The 20,626-nt window shown below is 41.4% G+C and overlaps 2 protein-coding genes across 6 annotated transcripts in view; one reads left to right on the top strand and one right to left on the bottom strand.

Annotated features, from left to right (window-relative positions):
* Positions 1-16,645: 16,645 nt before the first annotated feature.
* Positions 16,646-19,612, top strand: mrpl33 (mitochondrial ribosomal protein L33). Its single transcript, XM_021584330.2, has 4 exons — positions 16,646-16,770; positions 17,165-17,183; positions 17,491-17,597; positions 18,175-19,612. The coding sequence occupies exons 1-4, from the start codon at positions 16,749-16,751 to the stop codon at positions 18,222-18,224; spliced, it is 198 nt and encodes a 65-aa protein (XP_021440005.1). The 5' UTR covers positions 16,646-16,748; the 3' UTR covers positions 18,225-19,612.
* rbks (ribokinase) overlaps positions 19,605-20,626 on the bottom strand; it is a 76,605-nt gene continuing 75,583 nt past the window's right edge. For all 5 annotated transcript variants that reach the window (XM_021584327.2, XM_036962219.1, XM_021584328.2 and 2 more), the window contains one exon: positions 19,605-19,884. In XM_021584327.2, the coding sequence (XP_021440002.2) occupies positions 19,711-19,884 (174 nt within the window). In that variant the 3' untranslated portion in view covers positions 19,605-19,710. The remainder of the gene's footprint in view (positions 19,885-20,626) is intronic.

Below are 20,626 nucleotides of genomic sequence, written 5' to 3'. Positions count from 1 at the left end.
GAGAAAGGTACAGTAAGCAGTTATTACTACATCATTATTTAATCCAGTATTATACAGTGGGGCAAAAAATTATTTAGTCAGCCACCAATTGTGCAAGTTCTCCCACTTAAAAAGATGAGAGAGACCTGCAATTTTCATCATTGGTACACTTCAACTATGACAGATAAAATGAGAAGAAAAAAATGCAGAAAATCACATTGTAGGATTTTTAATGAATTTATTTGCAAATTATGGTGGAAAATAAGTATTTTGTCAATAACAAAAGTTTATCTCAATACTTTGTTATATACCCTTTGTTGGCAATGACAGAGGTCAAAACGTTTTCTGTAAGTCTTCACAAGGTTTTCACACACTGTTGCTGGTATTTTGGCCCATTCCTCCATGCAGATCTCCTCTAGAGCAGTGATGTTTTGGGGCTGTTGCTGGGCAACACAGACTTTCAACTCCCTCCAAAGATTTTCTATGGGGTTGAGATCTGGAGACTGGCTAGGCCACTCCAGGACCTTGAAATGCCACTCCTTCGTTGCCCGGGCAGTGTGTTTGGGATCATTGTCATGCTGAAAGACCCAGCCATGTTTCATCTTCAATGCCCTTGCTGATGGAAGGAAATTTTCACTCAAAATCTCACGATACATGGCCCCATTCATTCTTTCCTTTACACGGATCAGTTGTCCTGGTCCCTTTGCAGAAAAACAGCCCCAAAGCATGATGTTTCCACCCCCATGCTTCACAGTAGGTATGGTGTTCTTTGGATGCAACTCAGCATTCTTTGTCCTCCAAACACGACGAGTTGAGTTTTTACCAAAAAGTTATATTTTGGTTTCATCTGACCATATGACATTCTCCCAATCTTCTTCTGGATCATCCAAATGCTCTCTAGCAAACTTCAGACGGGCCTGGACATGTACTGGCTTAAGCAGGGGGACACGTCTGGCACTGCAGGATTTGAGTCCCTGGCGGCGTAGTGTGTTACTGATGGTAGGCTTTGTTACTTTGGTCCCAGCTCTCTGCAGGTCATTCACTAGGTCCCCCCGTGTGGTTCTGGGATTTTTGCTCACCGTTCTTGTGATGAACTACAATTTTGTTTCTGGTGTCCTTTGACAGCTCTTTGGTCTTGGCCATAGTGGAGTTTGGAGTGTGATTGTTTGAGGTTGTGGACAGGTGTCTTTTATACTGATAACAAGTTCAAACAGGTGCCATTAATACAGGTAACGAGTGGAGGACAGAGGAGCCTCTTAAAGAAGAAGTTACGGGTCTGTGAGAGCCAGAAATGTTGCTTGTTTGTAGGTGACCAAATACTTATTTTCCATCATAATTTGCAAACAAATTCATTAAAAATCCTAAATGTGATTTTCTTGAATTTTTTTTCTTCTCATTTTGTCTGTCATAGTTTAAGTGTACCTATGATGAAAATTACAGGCCTCTCTCATCTTTTTAAGTGGGAGAAATTGCACAATTGGTGGCTGACTAAATACTTTTTTGCCCCACTGTATATGTATATGAGCAGTAGATGAGAATGTAGTATCAGTAGACAAAACATGAACCTGAACTAATAAGTTAATAAGTTAAAAATGATACTCCTGTGTAAAGGTCTGCAGCGAATCACAGCCAGCCGCCAGAGAGAAGCAAATAAAACACAGGACATGTGACAGAATTGATGGACACCCTATGTTCATCAATGGACAGAAAGTTCCACAGAATGGAATATAATTACCTGCTATCAGAAACCGCTGCACTTGACCCCAGGTTTAAGAAGTTAGCCTTCAGTGATGCCAGAGTGGGCAACAGGAAGAAGAGGGATCAGATGGAGCAGAAGCACCAGCAGTAGTGCCACAAACGTCTGCTGTTTGGATGCTGTTTGACGAGAGAGCAACTGGGGATGCAGCACGAAGGAATCCTTCAGCAGATGCCATAATGGCCATAATGGTCCGAACCTATTTGGAGGAGCCCCTCCACCAAAGATCTGCAGATCCTCTGAGCTGGTGGAAGAACAAGGCCTCTGTCTACCCACGGCTTACTAAAGTCATAGTGCATAGTGGCCACATCCGTTGAAAACGGGACAAATAATTACTGAGAGAAGAAACTGCATCAGCCCCTCGAAAGTGAGGCAGCTTGCATTTCTGAATGCAAAATATGGTCAACATTGCTGTGTGTTGCTGGTTATAACATGGCAATAAAGAAGAAAGAGAAAAGAGGGACCAGTTTAATGTTTTAAGTGGGAAGCTGCAGTTTTGCACATGGTTATTTATTTTTCTTTGATATTGTGCAATATTCTATTTTTATGTTGTTCAGATTGTATTTGTTTTGAATCATTACATTTCTATGGACTTTGTTTATATACATTAAAGAAGTTATACTTTAAAGGCACATGTGTAATAGCATCCTTCATTTTTACCTTCATTTCAAGTTGTGGGATGCTGCAGTTTTGCAAATTGTTATTTATTTTTCTTTGATATGGTGCAATATTCTATTATGCTGTTCAGATTGTATTCGTTTGAATGGTTAGATTTACATGCACTTTGTTTATATATGTTACAGGTGTGTACTGGAGGCGAAGTCAGGTGCAGGAGAGCAGAGTGTAGTTAATTAACAGGCGCACTTTTTATTCCGGTGCAAACGAAAGCACACAAGTACATAAACGTGCCCAAAATACGGAACATGAACAAAAGTCTGGCGCGTGACAATACCCACATAACATAAAACAATTTCACACAAAGACATGGAGGGGAACAGAGGGCTAAATACATTCAGTGTGATTAGGGAATGAAAATCAGGTGTGTATGGAACAAGACAAAACAAATGGACATATGAAAAATGGAGCGGCAATGGCTAGAAAGCCTGTGACGTCGATCGTCGAACGCCGCCCAATCAAGGAGAGGGGCCGACTTCGGTGGAAGTCTTGACAATATACATTAAAAAGTTCTACTTTAAATGCAAATGTTTAATGGCATCCTTTTTCATAACAAACCAATGCCTTTTTTTAAATACATTGTGGTTTCAGGTAGAGTATCATTTCATTTAATAATTTAATTAGAATGGTTTTAATATAGTCAATCTATCGCAAACTGTTTGACTTGAAAAAAAAAAAAAAAATTCCAGAGCCGTTTGGGTGCCAAAAGTGCGTGAGCTGAGCCGAACGAGCCGGCTCACTGAAAAGAGCCAGAATGCCCATCCATCACTACTACCCTGTCACAATAACTCCTCCCTGGCATTTTCATTCATTGTCATGCCAACACTGTATTAAAAGTGCCCACTATTATATTCTAACTATATAATTAGAATATACATTCTATTCCCATGATTCCAACAGTTAACCCAAGTGTTTTGCTTTAAATCGCAAGTCAAATTGCAAAATTTTGGTAAAAATAAGGCCCAGATTACTTGCCCATATTGTGCAGCCCTAAGTGGCAGTGTGGAAATGATCTCAAATGCAGAAATTTATAAAAAATTATGACTTTTTGGGGGTTGAAGTTGAATTGAACAGTATAAAACAATCAGAATGGAGAAAGCCCCATTGAAATCACTTAGAATGTATGTGTTGCCACCCTAAGGTCATGCACTACTCATAAAGCACATTTAGAACTTTTATTATAAAACAATATAAAATACTGCCAAATACCTTCATTACCGTCAGTTTTCTTTTTTTAAATACAGTGAGATAATATTTTGGCCATATATCGCCCAGCCCTAGTGAGAAGGTGTTAAAGTTCACAGTTAGCCATTGCTATGTTTTTTATTAAAACTTTATTTAACCTTTATTTAACTAGGAAAGTCAGTTAAGAACAAATTCGTATTTGACGAGGCCAAACCCTCCCATAACCCGGACGACGCTGGGCTAATTATGCACCGCCCTTTGGGACTCCCAATCACAGCCGGTTGTGATACAGCCCAGGATCAAACCCTGGTCTGTAGCAATGCCTCTAGCACTGCAATACAGTGCCTTAGACCGCTGCTCCACTCAGGAGCCAATGTAAATGAAAGATGAAAAGTACCCACGGCAGGTCCGCCGGAGCCATGGCCCAGTGGGACACGGGTGCCGGTCCACGTAAATGGAAGCAGAAAAGTCTGAGTCTTTATGGTAAAACACCAAGGTTAATCAGCTTAAGAAATATAAGTTGGTGGTTGAAGATATCCCTCTAGTGGTGTGGGGGCTGTGCTTTGGCAAAGTGGGTGGGGTTATATCCTTCCTGTTTGGCCCTGTCCGGGGGTGTCCTCGGATGGGGCCACAGTGTCTCCTGACCCCTCCTGTCTCAGCCTCCAGTATTTATGCTGCAGTAGTTTATGTGTCGGGGGGCTAGGGTCAGTTTGTTATATCTGGAGTACTTCTCCTGTCCTATTCGGTGTCCTGTGTGAATTTAAGTGTGCGTTCTCTAATTCTCTCCTTCTCTCTTTCTTTCTCTCTCTCTGAGGACCTGAGCCCTAGGACCATGCCCCAGGAATACCTGACATGATGACTCCTTGCTGTCCCCAGTCCACCTGGCCGTGCTGCTGCTCCAGTTTCAACTGTTCTGCCTTATTATTATTCGACCATGCTGGTCATTTATGAACATTTGAACATCTTGGCCATGTTCTGTTATAATCTCCACCCGGCACAGCCAGAAGAGGACTGGCCACCCCACATAGCCTGGTTCCTCTCCATGTTTCTTCCTAGGTTTTGGCCTTTCTAGGGAGTTTTTCCTAGCCACCGTGCTTCTACACCTGCATTGCTTGCTGTTTGGGGTTTTAGGCTGGGTTTCTGTACAGCACTTTGAGATATCAGCTGATGTACGAAGGGCTATATGAATACATTTGATTTGATTTGATTTATTCTGTGCCAGTGGATCTATTCATTTACAGATTTATTTTTAAATCTTGCCATGAGAGGGCACTAAATCCCTTATTTGGGTGAGAATATGTGAGCTCAACAAATGAGGAGCCTCTACAGAGGTGGGCAACTTTTTCTCCTTTCCTAGCAAACACAGCTGATTACTCAGATTGCATTCTAAACTGAATATCATGATTAGGTGATTATTGGAGTCAGGTGTGTTAGTTGTGACTGGGGCAAAACTGTGACACCAATCAGGCCCTCGAGGACTGGAATTGCCCACCCTTGCCCGGTAGCAGTCTATTGAATGGTAATGCAGATATCGAATATGTTGTAGCTACATTATCAGCTTACAAAATCAATGGATAAACCTGACGTGGATGGAAAATAGCTGTAAAATGCCATATCTTGACACAACTATACAATAACAGTAAAATCATGAACCATTATACATGTTAATGTTATGATGATTTTGTTCACTGTATAGAGTTTGTTTTTGTAAATCATATTACTGAGGAATGTATTAAATGTAGAACGCAGACAATGTCTTAAACTGTTAACTGAAATGCATTCCAGGAAACTATTCCATGAAGCTGGTTGAGAGTGTGCAAAGCTGTCATCAAGACAAAGGGTGGATATTTGAAGAATCTCAAATATAAAATAAAATGTGTTTTGTTTAACACTTTTTTGGTTATTACATGATTCCACATGTGTTATTTCATAATTTTGATGTCTTCACTATTATTCTACAATGTAGAAAATAGTAAAAATAAAGAGAAACCCTTGAATGAGTAGGTGTTCTAAAACCTTTGACCGGTAGTGTATTTCAAAATATCTAGTGGTCATCATCATACATTTACAGCATTGCTCATACAGTAAAACTAGTATTTTTAGCAGACATCATGCCTTTACAGTTCATGATCTGGTCAAACAAGTTATCTGTACACAATGTAGACACTCTTGTCCAGAGCGACTTATGGTAGTGAGTACATACATTTTCATTTGTAATTTCATTGAAATGACTTGGAAACAACGTTGATTCAACCAGTGTGTTCCCAGAGGTACCCTATGCTTGACATAACCTTAAACTGCATGGCTGTATAAGCACAACAAACATCTCTTTTAGAACAAGCAAGTGTTATTCAAAAGGCAGGTTGCACAGATCATTGTAAAATTTGAAGAATACGGGGCAAATGGCAGGAACACACGGAATGATGATGTCAACACTTTCCTCCTTCGCTCTCATCAGTTTTGTTTGACAGTGCTAAAATAGCTGATGACAAAGACTCGGCCTGACCTCGCCTTGGTGTAATTTCTGTCACGTCCACTTCTCTCCACCCTTGCCCACTGACCCACAGGCGGAAAGCGTGGGCCATCTGTGTTGGAAAGAGTCTGCTTTTAGAAAGCCTGGATGCTATTTTCTCACTCACATTTCAATAACAGGCAGACTTACGCAATGCCGCTCTCGCGCTCTTTCTCCACAGAGAAGTATGATTGTTTACACAATAGTGGACTCGGCCAAAGGCAGTGTGGTGGAGACTGTGGACTTACAGGAAGCAAAATAGTCAAATACAGATTTTGAATACGCTCCTCAACATCAGGCTTGAAAAGTATTACATTTCATATCAAGATTAAGTATTTTCCCATGGTGAAATACTGAGCAAATGAGTAGGCTTACAACAATCGAATATATACGTATTTGTAAAGCTGAATGTCCTCGGATATCAAATATCCACTTTACCTTCCATCAGATGCCAAAATAAGTATCTTAACACTTCCAGATATCATATCCACTTTTTAAAGCTTCCAAATGCTAGATACCCACTTTGTCAAACAGATACCCAATGCCCTCTATACCAGTCTCACAATGCCTATTGATATTGGCCTAAACTAGACCTTGCATTTTTTAGGACACTGTGTGTAATGACAGTATCTGACATCAGAGGAAGTGAACTCATCTTGGCCTGAGGGTGTGCGTGGCTGATCTACTAACTGTTCCCCCCAAAATAACAGAAATAATATGTATGACTGAGGGTATGTGGGTCAGGTGATGATGATCATCCTTACCTCATGAAATCATAGGGGAAACTAACTTCAAAAATACTAGTACTGCTTTTCCAACTACGGTAAAGTAATTCTAGTAAAGTCTCTTTAGTAAAGTCCATATTATATTATATTATTATATTTGTGGATAAAGATTGCAACTCTGTGTATGAGAATCAAATACAATTGTGTGTATGTGAAAATGTTTAAATGTACATGGATTATGAGTAAAATCTTTGTCTATATATTCTGTCTGTATATTATGTTTATTGTGCAATATTTCACCAGGTCAAATTCGTGGTCGTAAATATACTTGGTAAATAAAGATGATTCTGATTATAGCCTAGACACACAAATACATTCTTATGAATCAGAACATTCCAACATATACTACTACATCACCTGTAACTTGATGTATCTGTTTTTGTTCAGGAGGCACCATTTTCCCCATTAGCAGCATTATCCTGTTGTAACCTTCTAAACTGTATTTAAACTTTATTCCATATAAGTGGAATTTGAAAGTTGTGGTGCATGTCATGTCCAGTGGCATTTGGGAATGGAACCTTGAGTCACATCCCAGAATTCTTCACAAATCAAGTATAAGCATGCTTTCACCATCCCTTCCCATGGCCCAGGAACTGATGAGTGATTGGCCAATACTATTTATTTGTACTGTTTGTATGTGTGTGTGTTTACCAGATCAGTATGACCTCCTCTTTGATGGTACGATGGAATACAGGTTAGTGGTCTCCTCTGGGAGTTGCAGCACACAGACACACAGACACATGCATGTACAGTACATGCACACACATACACAAACGTATGTGAATTAAGATGGCACCGTACTGCATGGCTACCGTCTTGAGAGCACTGACCCAACTTTGCCATTTTGGGATTATTTTGCTCCAATCTTCGGGCTACCCAAGAGGAAACGCCGGCAAAAAAGAGGCAAGAGATCGGGCGTCCTGTTGAGACTAAGGCGAAGGGAACCACTTCTCTCCATTCTATTGGTCAATAATAAGATGGATGACCGGGACTCTTGTCACGTTGAGATCATCATTTTTTCTGAAACGAGGTTTTGGACAAGATACCCGATATGGCTATGCATCACGTGTCTTAGTGACACATCATTGAAATCAACGGCAACAAGAAATGCAGCCTCCGGGTGAACGGTTTCCTTGTACAGTTCGTTAAGTGCCAGCTTGTTGTTGTTGTTGTTGTTGTCCTCATATACAGCAGTCACGATAACAGATTAGAACTCTCTCGGGAGGTAAAAGGGTTGATTCTTAATTCTCTGAATGGACAGGTAATTGGATTTAGGGAAATTCAGAGGAGGAGAGGTATGTCTCTTCATCAACAACAGATGGTGTGTAGACTCAAGCGTAGTGGAAATCTAAACCTATTGTTCACCCGTCTTGGTATACTGACGGTCGACCCTTTTACCTCTCGGGAGAGTTTTCATTAGTTATCGTGACTGCTGTATATCAGGACAACAACAACAACAAGATGGTACTTAATGAACTGTACAAGGAAACCATGAACCCGGAAGGCTGCATTTCTTGTTGCCGTTGATTTCAATTATGGGTCACTAAGACACACGATGCCCAACTTCTATCAACACGTCTCCTTCACCACTAGGGGCAATAAAGTCCTAAACCACAGTTACTCAACCCAAAGGAAGCATACAAGGCCCTCCCCTCGTCCCCACTTTGGCAAATCAGATCATGTCTCTATACTCCTGCTTCCTGTTTAAAAACAGCTGACAGGCATCTTCGCGGTCATTTTCAACCTCCTGTTGTCCCAGTCTGTAATCTCCACATGTCTCAAACTGACCACCATCATTCCAGTTCCAAAGAACTCAAAGGCTACCTGCCACAATGACTACCACCCTGTAGCACTAACATCTCTAATCATGAAGTGTTTTGAAAGAATGGTCATGGCACACATCACCTCCATCATCCCAGACACCCTAGACCCACTCCAATTTGCATACCACTCCAACAGATCTACAGATGATGCCATCTCTACCGCACTCCACACTGCCCTTTCCCACTTGGACAAGAGGAATACCTTTGTGAGAATGCTGTTCATCGACTACAGCTCAGCGTTCAACACCATAGTGCCCTCCAAGCTCGTCACCAAGCTTGGACCCTGGGACTGAACACCTCCCTCTGCAACTGGATCCTGGACTTTCTGACGGGCTGACCTCAGGTGGATAGAGTGGGCAACAACACCTCTGCCATGCTGACCCTCAACACGGGTGCCCCCCAGGGGTGTGTGCCTAGCACCCTCCTATATAACCACAACTCCAACTCCATCATCAAGTTTGTTGACGACACAATAGTAGTAGGCCTGATCACCAACGGCGATGAGACAGCCTACAAGGAGGAGGTCAGAGAACTGTCGATGGGGGCCACAGTGGAGATGGTCAATTGCTTCAAGATCCTTGGTGTCCACATCACTGAGGACTTAACATGGTCCTCTCACACAAGAACAGTCATGAAGAAGGCACGGCAACGCCTCTTCTCTCTCAGGAGGCTGAAATTATTTGGAATAGCCCCTCAGATCCTCAGGAACATTTACCGCTGCACCATTGAGAGCATCCTGTCTGGTTGTATCACCGTCTGGTACGGCAACTACACCACCCTTCGACCGGAAGGCCCTACAGAAGGTGATGCTTACGGCCCAGCACATCACTGGGAGCGAGCTCCCAGCTATCCAGGACAATACATGCCAGGCGGTGATTGAGAAAGGCCCAAAAAAATTCCCAAGACTCCAGCCACCTGAGACATGGACTGTTCTCCATGCTCCCATCTGGCAGGCGGTTCCGGTGCATCATGGCTCAGACAACAGACTCCTAAACAGCTTCTATCCCCTGGCCGTAAGACTGTTAAATTGCTTACAACTACTGCTCTCCCTCTCTAACAGACTATCCCCACTGTCTCTAGGCCCTTCCACATATCTCTACCCACTCAGACAACCTACGCGCTGCTAAAATTATTATTGATTATATGTGTTACTCCATTACACTGCTGTCCATTGATTATTGATTGTCATTACCTTTAGTATTTATCTATTTGTTCTGCTACTGGGCACTATTACTCCTGTTTACATGTATATATTACCATTATTATATTAGCATAAGTATTTATAGATTCCTCATGCCAGTCACTTTTTATGTGTAAGGTACTGGCACTGACCTGTATATACTTGCATTCTCATGTTTCTAACTCACATCGTTAGATGTGTGGTTGTGTGGTTTTTAGAAACGTTTTATTCTATTTTCTATATTATTATTATTATCGCATTGTTGGGAAAGAGATCTCAACAAAATGTAGACGAGGGTAGACAATGTCCTTTCAGAATCAATAGATGGCAGCAAAGTATTGCACCAATCGGCATTAAAGGCCCAGAGCAGTCAAAAAACGTGATTTCTTTGTGTTTTATATATATTTCCACACTATGAGGTTGGAATAATACTGTGAAACGGTGAACATTATGATAATGTACTTTTAGTGTAAGAGCTGCTTGATTGGAAGGAGGTTTGGCTTTCAATGGTGACATCACCATGCAGTACATTTGTTAATAGACCAATAAGAAGAAGAGTTCCAAACCTCTCTGCCAATAACAGCTCATTTTCAAAATTCTTGCATGAGAAATTACTCTTGTTATGAAGCTTTTTGTTTCTTTTCAACTTTTTTCATGGAAAACTACCACAGTAAGGTACTTAATTCTTATCCAGAAAGGATTTGATATTGAGATAAGAACGGCTGCATTGGACCTTTAAAACAAGTTCACCATGTTGGCATGTAAGTGCAATCATAGGACTGCATAAATGTTTTGAGGTATGAGACAATTAATGAAATGTTATCGTTAACATAACTTTGAATACTGTGTTTCTCAGTATTGTTATTGGGCAAATGTCAATGTGTTCAAGCTTTGATTAAGAGTTCTAAAAACATTTTTTTTAAATGCCCTCCGCATTTGTGATAGCAATGCAGGTTTTCACTCTTCCTAACAACTTATTATACGATTTTGAAAGATGTCTCCACAATGTTTCAAGTCCTAGAACAAGTCCAATAAATGGGTACATGGCATTCATAGGACATAAGGTCCCACTGAAACCATTTTATATTATGAGAAAGAGAAAAACATTCCAAAGAACCTTTTACATCTTTACTTTTCTCTCCGCGAGAGAGAGACAAAGAGAGACAGAGAGAGACAGAAGGGAGAAAGACAGATGGGATACATAGTAGAGATATAACGATTTTAAAAAGCAAGAGGGAAGAGGGAAAGAGCAAAGGAAGTAAGGAGAGAGAGAGGATACGATACAGTGTACAGTGTGAAAAGAGTGGTGCAGCCCTCACTGAGCGGAAGGAAGCCTCGGCTCATGCAGACGTACCCCACTGACTGGCTGACTAATGCCTGCCGAGATCAATGGAGGCAGGGGGCTCAGGGTGCTACTTCCTGCATAACATTGCCATTGGCATAATAGCCGGGTTGCTAGGCGACCAGTCGCATGGAAACAGAAGGTGTCACTCGTTACATCAGCGCTGAATTTAGCAAATAGCAAAATAGCTCTCGTACTGTCAGGGGAGGGTCCGAGGTACTAAAGATAGTCGCTGAAGCGAGGTGCAGAGGGATGGAGGGGGAGAGAGGATGGAGGCTGAGTTTAATATAAAGGTTTGCCCAGTTGCTTTGGAGACCCTGTTAGTCCATTTAGGTTTATGTAAGATGACTGTAAGGCTAGCGCGGCCACGAAAGGCCAGCAAGGGCTTGAAAGATTTGGTTATTCAGCAATAAATATTTTAAAGCCCTACTACTCTTGTTTCCTTTGTTCATTATCTCAGTCCCATCCACCTACTTACAGTGTATCTTCCCCTTTTTCTCTCAACCCTAAATTCCCCCTTAATCATGAATCACCCCCCCCCCCCCCTCTTTCTTCCTTCTCTCTTTCCCTCTTCCCTGCTGAGTTTGTATATCTCTCTCTCTCTACTGTACTTCATATTGCTCTCTTTCTTTCTCCCCCCCCCCCCCCCCCCCCCCCGCTCTCTCTCCCCTTATCCCTCCCTGGCTTGTAGGCTGTAGGCAGCAGCGGATTGCGGCGGCCCACTCAGCCCTCTCAGGGAGCAGAAGGCCGTCCACTCCCACTCGGTCTCTGCGTCATGGAACAGAGAGCCCTCAGAGATGACACCGAACAGATGGAGGAAGAAGAACACACCGTCTCTCCATTGATTTAACCACTGATATGTCCTAAATGGCACCCAATTCCCTATTTAGTGCACTACCTTTCACCAGAGCTCTACTGGGCTCCCTACTGGGCCCCCATAGAGCGCACTAGTTTTGACCAGAGCCTTTTGTGCCCTGGTCAAAAGTATTGCAGTATATGGCTCATTCTTCAGAAGTGGTGCAAATTGGGGGTTGGAAAACAATTCTAATTTGTAGAGTACAGTACAGTACAGTAGAGCACAGTACAGTAGAGCACAATACAGTAGAGCACAGTACAGTAGAGCACAGTAGAGTAGAGTACAGTACAGTAGAGCACAGTATTGTAGAGTACAGTACAGTACAGTAGAGCACAGTACAGTAGAGCACAATACAGTAGAGCACAGTACAGTAGAGCACAATACAGTAGAGCACAGTAGAGTAGAGCACAGTACAGTAGAGCACAGTATAGTAGAGTACAGTACAGTAGAGCACAATACAGTAGAGCACAGTATAGTACAGTACAGTACAGTAGAGCACAGTACAGTAGAGCACAATACAGTAGAGCACAGTACAGTAGAGCACAGTAGAGTAGAGTACAGTACAGTAGAGCACAGTATAGTAGAGTAGAGTACAGTACAGTACAGTACAGTACAGTACAGTAGAGCACAGTAGAGTACAGTACAGTACAGTACAGTACAGTACAGTAGAGTAGAGTACAGTACAGTACAGTAGAGCACAGTACAGTAGAGCACAGTATAGTAGAGTACAGTAGAGCACAGTACAGTAAATTATTATACAGTAGAGTAGAGCACAGTACAGTAGAGTACAGAATAGCACAGTACAATAGAGCACTGTACAGTAGAGTACAGTTATCGTGGTCTTTGTTTTGGCCAAATAGATGTCAATGTTTGGGTTCTTGGAGCCCCCCGGCTGACTATGCATATTAATTAATACTCTACACTTTTTCCTGAAGTGTGCACTTGTCCACTACCCACATGGTGGTCCTCTGTAGCTCAGCTGGTAAAGCATGGTGCATGCAACTTTCAAATGGAGATAGCCTCAATGGAGCTACCCATGCTGTCACAGACGCCTTAATGGCACAAATACAAAAATACAAAGATGAGACCTCTATGGTGTCAATTGTTTTCGGGTTGGACAATTTTGACAAATTTTGGACTTAGCTATAGCTAACATATTTACATTTACATCATTTAGCAGACACTCTTATCCAGAGCATCTTCCTCATCCGTGCCTTGGAAACAAAGTCCATTGTGGACACATTTTGGGGCGGCAGGTAGCCCAGTAGTTAGAGCTTTGGGCCAGTTACCGAAAGGTTTCTGGATCGAATCCTGAGCTGACAAGGTAAACATCTGTTGTTCTGCCCCTGAACAAGGCAGTTAACCCACTGTTCCCTGGGTTGTCATTGTAAATAGGCTGTCATTGTAAATAAGAATGTGTTCTGAACTGACTTGCCTAGTTAAATAAAAGTTGTAAAAAATTACAGGCGCAATTAGGGTTAAGTGCCTGGCACATGGACACATTTTGTCTCACCTTGGGGCTTGGATATTCGAACCAGTGACCTTTCAGTTACTGGCCCAACGCTCTTACCTGCCACCCCATAGCCATACGGCTGGCTATCTTTTATTTGGACAGATGTATTGTACATATTTCTGTGCATGAAAATTGCCATTGATAAAATGCAATTGTGTTCGTTGTCCGTAGATTATACCTGCCCAAACCAGAACCCTACCGCCACCAGGGGGCACTCTGTTCACAACGTTGACATCAGCAAACCGGGAGGCCGGTTGGACCTACTGCCAAATTCTCTAAAATGATGTTGGAGGCGGATTACAGTAGAGAAATTAACATTAAATTATCTGGCAACAGCTCTGGTGGACATTCCTGCAGTCAGTATGCCAATTGCAAGCTCCCTCAAAACTTTAGACATCTGTGGCATTGTGTTGTGTGACAAAACTGCACATTTTAGAGTTGCCTTTTATTGTCCCCAGCACAAGGTGCACCTGTGTAATGATCATGCTTTTTAATCAGCTTATTGATATGCCACACCTGTCAGGTGATTGGATTATCTTGTCAAAGGAGAAATGCTCACAAACAAGGATGTAAACACATTTGTGCACAACATTTGAGAGAAATAAGCTTTCTGTGCGTATGGAAAATTTCTGGGATCTTTATTTCAGCCCATGAAACATGGGACCAACACTTTAACATGGGACCAACATGTTGCATTTATATGTTTGTTCATTGTATATAACCTATAACTAACTGTAAATGTACAGTACATGACCTTGCATGACCATGACTAAAGCCTAATACTGTACATAAATGTTTGGTTCTGCAATAACTGTTATAATAACTAGGTTACATATTCAAATGCTTGTGTGAGAAGACTATAAGTACAACAATTGTATTCAGGAACAAACGCTCTGAATCACCCACCATCACCCTGTCCATTCAACTGGATTGGCCAACAACATGGCAAACTGCAATTTGTGATAATTGTCTTGGATGTTCTTTGCTCGTCTACCAGCGCTATTTTCAAATGATTATAAAACCAGTTAGGTATCTTCTCCTGGAAAACAAGACCGAGAGGGCTCCTAAAATAAGCCTCTCAGCTCAAATCCACTGACCTGTTGCGTACAGAGGATTCGATTATAAGACTCAACATCTCAGGGCTCGCTCAATTGGTGTAACCATGGCGACCGGATGTACAGCCGTGTGCGACATCACGGCCCATTCAATTAATGACCGACTAAGCAGAGAGACACGGCTTTGGTCGTAATGTATATTGTGCGGCAACCTGTTGTTCCTATGCTGTCATCTAACCCCTGCTGCTGTTACAACACCTATTTCTAACCATTGCGCAAAGCACATCATCTAATAGTAGAAATGCCCGTCATTGCTGCACTTTGGAGCGCTCTCTCTAAAATGACCTTTTGAAATGACAGGCTCTTTGTTCAGAAGTGACAAAAGCTTAAACCACCTCACACTCACTATATCATCACATTCTATTGGTTTGCAAGAGGCCTTTCCAATCTCATCTGAGGCCTCTCGGTGACACTAAAAAAGGACAAGTGCATTCAGCATTTGGCTGGTCTGAGTAAGGAAGGACTCAATGAGATTCTGTAGGGTCCAGGAGCTCACCTTTTCGTAGCATTCCCTATTCTTTATGTACAGTAAGGGAGAGGGGGAAAGTGCTGATGCAAGCTGGGGAGTGACAGCCACACAGTGTGGGGTGTCTGTGACTGTCTGTGTGCGTATGAGTCGTCTCACTTCCTCAGATACGGTTGTTAGGTCAGTCAAGTTGATGTGAAATAGCTGATAAAGAGATAGCTGCGATGGTTTGGAGGCAGACATCTCAGTGTTCTATTTAATTATGTGGTTTGTGGATTGTGTGTGTGTGTCTGTTTGCGCGCATGTGAGCATTTATGTGTGTGTGAGTTAATAAATCAAATGAATTCATATATCGACCGACACCCCTGCCTCATGGACTAATAATAAAGCTTAGGTATGTCTTGTAAAAATCCAAGTATCCTAGTTTAGACCATTCTGGAGCTGATGTAGTTGGCATACAAGTTGTCTCATTTCTACACCCCAATATGTCCCGTATCAGCAGATTTCTTTGTATTAGCTAATTTTGGCACCATTTACCATTTGACTGCAGCAAGCTGACCTGCTTCTTCTGTCTATAAGTCTGCCATCACTACCAGTCAGTCAGTCACTGGGCCACCATGGCAGTAGTCTGATCTCTCCAGCCAGGGAGGGGAGAGTGATGCTTATTTAACCTCCTTAGAGGCTGTGGGCTGCTGGAGTGTGTTGATTGTTGAGTGGGTGGAGGTGCTGGTGCTACTGCTGGTGGTGATGCTGAGGCTGGTGGTCTGAATTATCCCTCTGGTGACGCAGGTTTCTCCTCCACACACTTCCTGACAGCTGCTCCCTGCCTGCCTGCCCGTCTGCCTGCTTACGACAATAGGTTATATCCAACAATGTTACGTCCCTGTTCATTTCCTGAACGGCTAGGGTTAGAGAATGTGTTTTCAGCTTGCCGGTGTGGTATCGTTCTTGCCCTCTTGAACCGGTGTCTATCTGGTTGTTAGGTTCAATCTTTTCATTTGTTTTTGTGTTTTGAGGTTTTCCTTGTTGATTTACTTATCTTTCCCCATCTGTTATGGTGTCTGTTGAATTGATGTGCATGCACTACGTTGAAACTGGAAAGTTATTTTCTATATGAGAAAAGTGTACCTAAAACACATGATCAAAATACAACGTTACAAAAGATGTACTCATTCATTGAGTATGTTATGTACATATTGAGCCATTCTTTGATCACTGTAGCCTTGCTCTTGCGCTATTTAGGGTGCTGGCTGGAATGTAATTGGTTGCCAAATAATTAGATGCAATACGATAACAATATGTGGCTCTTAATCGCATAATAATACAACTAGTAGACCTGGTTTATCTCTTCAATTTAACAATAATATATATATATATATATATATATGTACTTCTAATAGTAGATACTCCAATTATTTAATAGGTGCAGAATAAACAAATAGCTCAGGGGCATGAAAGGGTTAATGACCCGAATGACAACGGCATTAACCCGGAAGTTGTGCTTTGGTATTTCAATGTGACTTACCCTAAACTAGCTAGCTGTTGTAATACTCTATTAAGTATGTTCCTCACTGCTGTAAATCGTGAGTATGATTGAATACGTTGCTGTATATTGTAGTTTTTCACTAAGTTGTATGGCGAAATATAGAATTGGCTGGCTCTATGCATGTCTGTGGTTAGCCGATTTTAGCTAGCTAGCTAGCTATGATTCACTGGCTAGTAGCATTGAAGTCAGCATGTCATTTGTTAACTAACGTTAGCTAAATTAAGTAGTTAGCTACATTCTGAAACAATGTTTTATAGATGGAGATGTCGTATTGATTATCGTTAGCTTGCACAATCAGAAGCTAAGCTAGCTAGCCATGGCAAGTGTTCTACTAATTAACTAGTTAGTTAAACCGAAAGCTAGCTAGCTACCTAAGGGAGTTATGATCTTGCCAATCTGATTTCATTATCTGATCTCTTCCATACACACAGTGGCCAAGGCCAAGTCAAAGTAAGTAAATTATTTCCTTCTCCAGCTCATAATTTGTGTATAGAGGTCCTACTTTATTACCATATCTAATCCATGTATCATTTATTATACCCTCAGCTAAGCTACTTTCTAGTAAAAGCTTCATACAGTAGAAATTGGAATTTAGGTTTGATGTCTTTCTCTGAACTGTTTGCTGTAATATTATCCTCAATCTGCTCTTTGATAAAAGTGACCCAAGGAATAGCAATGAGCATGTAGTATATCTTTTTCATAATTATTGTGGCCTATAACATGTGTTATCACAAAGTAACCATTGCCTTTGTTACAGGACTGTCCTAGTGCAAATGGTGAGTGCTGCTGGGACAGGTTACTGCTTCAACACCAAGAGGAACCGACTACGCGATAAACTGGTGCTGCGAAAAAATGACCCTTTTGGTAAACTACAAACCCTCTCTGATTAGCATTGTATGGAAGCAAACTATTACACTCGCTCTCAGGGAGTTATCACTGATGCCAAGTGGACACTGGCCTCTCACAAGGGCTGTGTCTGTAAACGTTACTTGCAGCCAAGTCCTTGCTTTCGCCATCTTTGTTTCTCTCAAAGCTCATTGGTCCTCATTCGGACCTCCTCCTCCAATGAGCTGAGAGGAATTAGCCTAAGGAAACATGGACAGGGGACCCAAGTGTTTTTTTACAGAAAATTTCAGACACAGCCAGTGTGGCTTTAACGTAGACGAGCCATATGACATCATCGTACACAAAGAACCAATAGTGGCATTTTGCTGTCCTACTGTCTATAATGAGTGATGTAATATTCAGCTTATATCAGGTAACATTTGTGTTTGAGATAATTCAAATCATATACTATATAGGCCTAGTAATTTGCCCCTGCTTGAAAATGATACCCTCACAATTATTTTAATTGGTTTGCAATGCTTACCTGATAAACCTACACTTTGCACATAGCTGTTCATTGTGCACCCACTTCAGAATTGTATTTCTGTCTTTGCAGTAAACAAACACGTCCTCTTTCACGAAAAGAAGAAGATCAGGTCGATTTAACCATGAACGGCAAAGAACGAGACTTTTGAATCTCCAACATCTAATCAGATGATTTCACTGACATTGTCTAAAATGTGTCGACCGTCATTCGCGAGAAGAGCTAAGGAGTTCCTATTGGACTATTCATGGGCCACACCAACTCATTGTTAACATTTGGGATGAACCAAGCGGTATCAAAACCTCAAGTAGTTCTGTTTCCATTCACATCAATAACCAGGTTTCCATCCAACATTTTGTGAGTACAGTACATGTCGGATAGAAATTTCAAGACAGGCCTGATGGAACCAGCAAATTTGTCAGTAAACTTTCCAAAGGTCGACGACAGAATACATGTCGTAGTGGGCGAACCACACAACATATCATGACTCCCAAGTTTACTTCGATATGATGGTTATTATATCAATATTTAAATTATGTGATAAGTGGCAGTGGAAACCCCTTTATGCGCAAATATTGATATAATAACCATCATATCATAGTAAACTTGGGAGTCATGATATGTTGTGTGGTTCTCCCACTACGACTTGGGAAAGCATGCAATTGGCTACAGATTAAATAAGTTGTGAACTTCACAGGGTGGAAAAAGTGCACAGTGATGAGCTTAATGCTCCTTTCCAATACATATTGAGGGTCTTATTCTGTTAACATGATGATCGGCTGCCGTTTGACTAATAATCTCCATCTTATCCATAACAATCAATCGTCATCATGCACAGCCTTTTATCCGCAACAAGTCAATTTGATGGAAACATCTCTGGTGGGAAAATGTGCATATTTTAGAATATTTGCATGAATATCTTGCCAATTAGATGGAAACCTAGCTATTGAGACAATTATTCCTCAATAAGTAAGAAGTAGCTTGTTTCATGTTTTGGTCCACTTGTATGTTATTTCTCAAACGTAGGCACATTGCATTTATAATCTTTGTTCTGCAAGAGTATCATATCTGCCATTAAGAAATAATGGAAACATGAAAGAAGGACAACTGTTCACTTATGTTTCACACTGAATGATCATAAGCTTTTACAACATTATGGTAATTCAGTACAGAACTTTTTTTTGTCTAGACAAACTAGTCTGGGTTTGGCGTTAACTTTTTCACTAGTTTTTCTGACATGTAAATTATTTGTATCATTGTAGGTCAGAATAAAATTTAAATGATTCAAGTTGTATTTTCCCTCTTAAATGTGTTTGACATTTGTTGATTTTGTCAAAGCTTATGAAAAACAGTGAGTGAAATTGTTTCAATGATGAGTTTGTGGAACACTAGTATGAAACAATGTATTTAAATCTCATCATTGGACACATTGGAATATAAAAAAAATAATTTATGACAATACTGGTATGGCAGATTAATAAAGTACAATGGTCATCATTCCATTAAGTTATTTACATAGTCGTTTAATTACTTGATACAGTACTTGGCACAGTGTTTTAGATAGTTCAGGCTCACAGTGTCCATTTAGCGTGCAAGTTGCTGTCTTCTCTAGAAAAGGTCTGTGGGTAGGTCCTTTTTAGAGGGATAAGACGCCTGTGTCCCAATTGTCTGTACACTCACTCCTGCCACCTGATTGGCTCTCCTGGCCATCTCTTCCAGGGACATTGTAGGGAAGTGAGCCATGTAGAAGGCCAGGGCACCAATGAAACTGTCTCCAGCTCCCTGTGTAGAGACAAACAGTCGTTACTACTCCAATACTCACATAGCAAAACAAACACGCACTGAATGTGTCAACAATTCAATTGAAATGTAGGCTAATAAGAGTTATTTTGAAAGGACAAAGTACTTTCTGTGAACAACAATGACCTTCCTGCGAGAACTCATTAATTCCTTCATTTAGAATTGAATGTAAGTGGAAAGGGGGGATACCTAGTTAGTTGTACAACTGAATGCATTCAACTGAAATGTGTCTTCCGCATTTAACCTAACCCCTCTGAATCAAAGAGGTGCGGGGGGCTGCCATAATCGACATCCACGTCTTCAGCACCCGGGGAACAGTGGGTTAACTGCCTTGCTCAGGGGCAGAACGGCAGATTTTTACCTTGTCAGCTCGGGGATTCAATCCAGCAACCTTTCGGTTACTGGCCCAACGCTCTAACCACTAGGCTACCTGCCATAGGAGCGATGGAGACGCACACACTGTCAAAGTGGACAAATCTGAGGCTTAAATGCAAAAATAGAGATGAATTTAATGTAAGCAAATAAAGGAATCTATGACTTAATTCCTCATGAAACTTGGAAAAGGTAATCAAGAGGAACTGAGACTAGAGATGTTATTTAACTATCTGACCAACTGTTGGCAACATTAGGGGGTGCTATGACACTTGTCAATTGTAGCTTTTTGAACAAGGCTCCCCACTGTCAGTTGAAATGCCTCCGCCATTAGTCTGAAATGGCCTAATAC

Source organism: Oncorhynchus mykiss, chromosome 25 (assembly GCF_013265735.2).
Source record: "Oncorhynchus mykiss isolate Arlee chromosome 25, USDA_OmykA_1.1, whole genome shotgun sequence".
Lineage (NCBI taxonomy): Eukaryota > Metazoa > Chordata > Actinopteri > Salmoniformes > Salmonidae > Oncorhynchus > Oncorhynchus mykiss.
The sequence above is the reverse complement of the archived record's forward strand: the minus strand, read 5'-3'. Positions and strand labels throughout refer to the sequence as shown.

Coding starts and splice junctions, on each gene's coding strand:
- mrpl33 (XM_021584330.2), top strand. CDS start 16,749: ATGTTCCTCACTGCTGTAAATC. Junction 17,598..18,174: donor GCGAAAAAATGACCCTTTTG/GTAAACTACAAA, acceptor CTGTCTTTGCAG/TAAACAAACACGTCCTCTTT.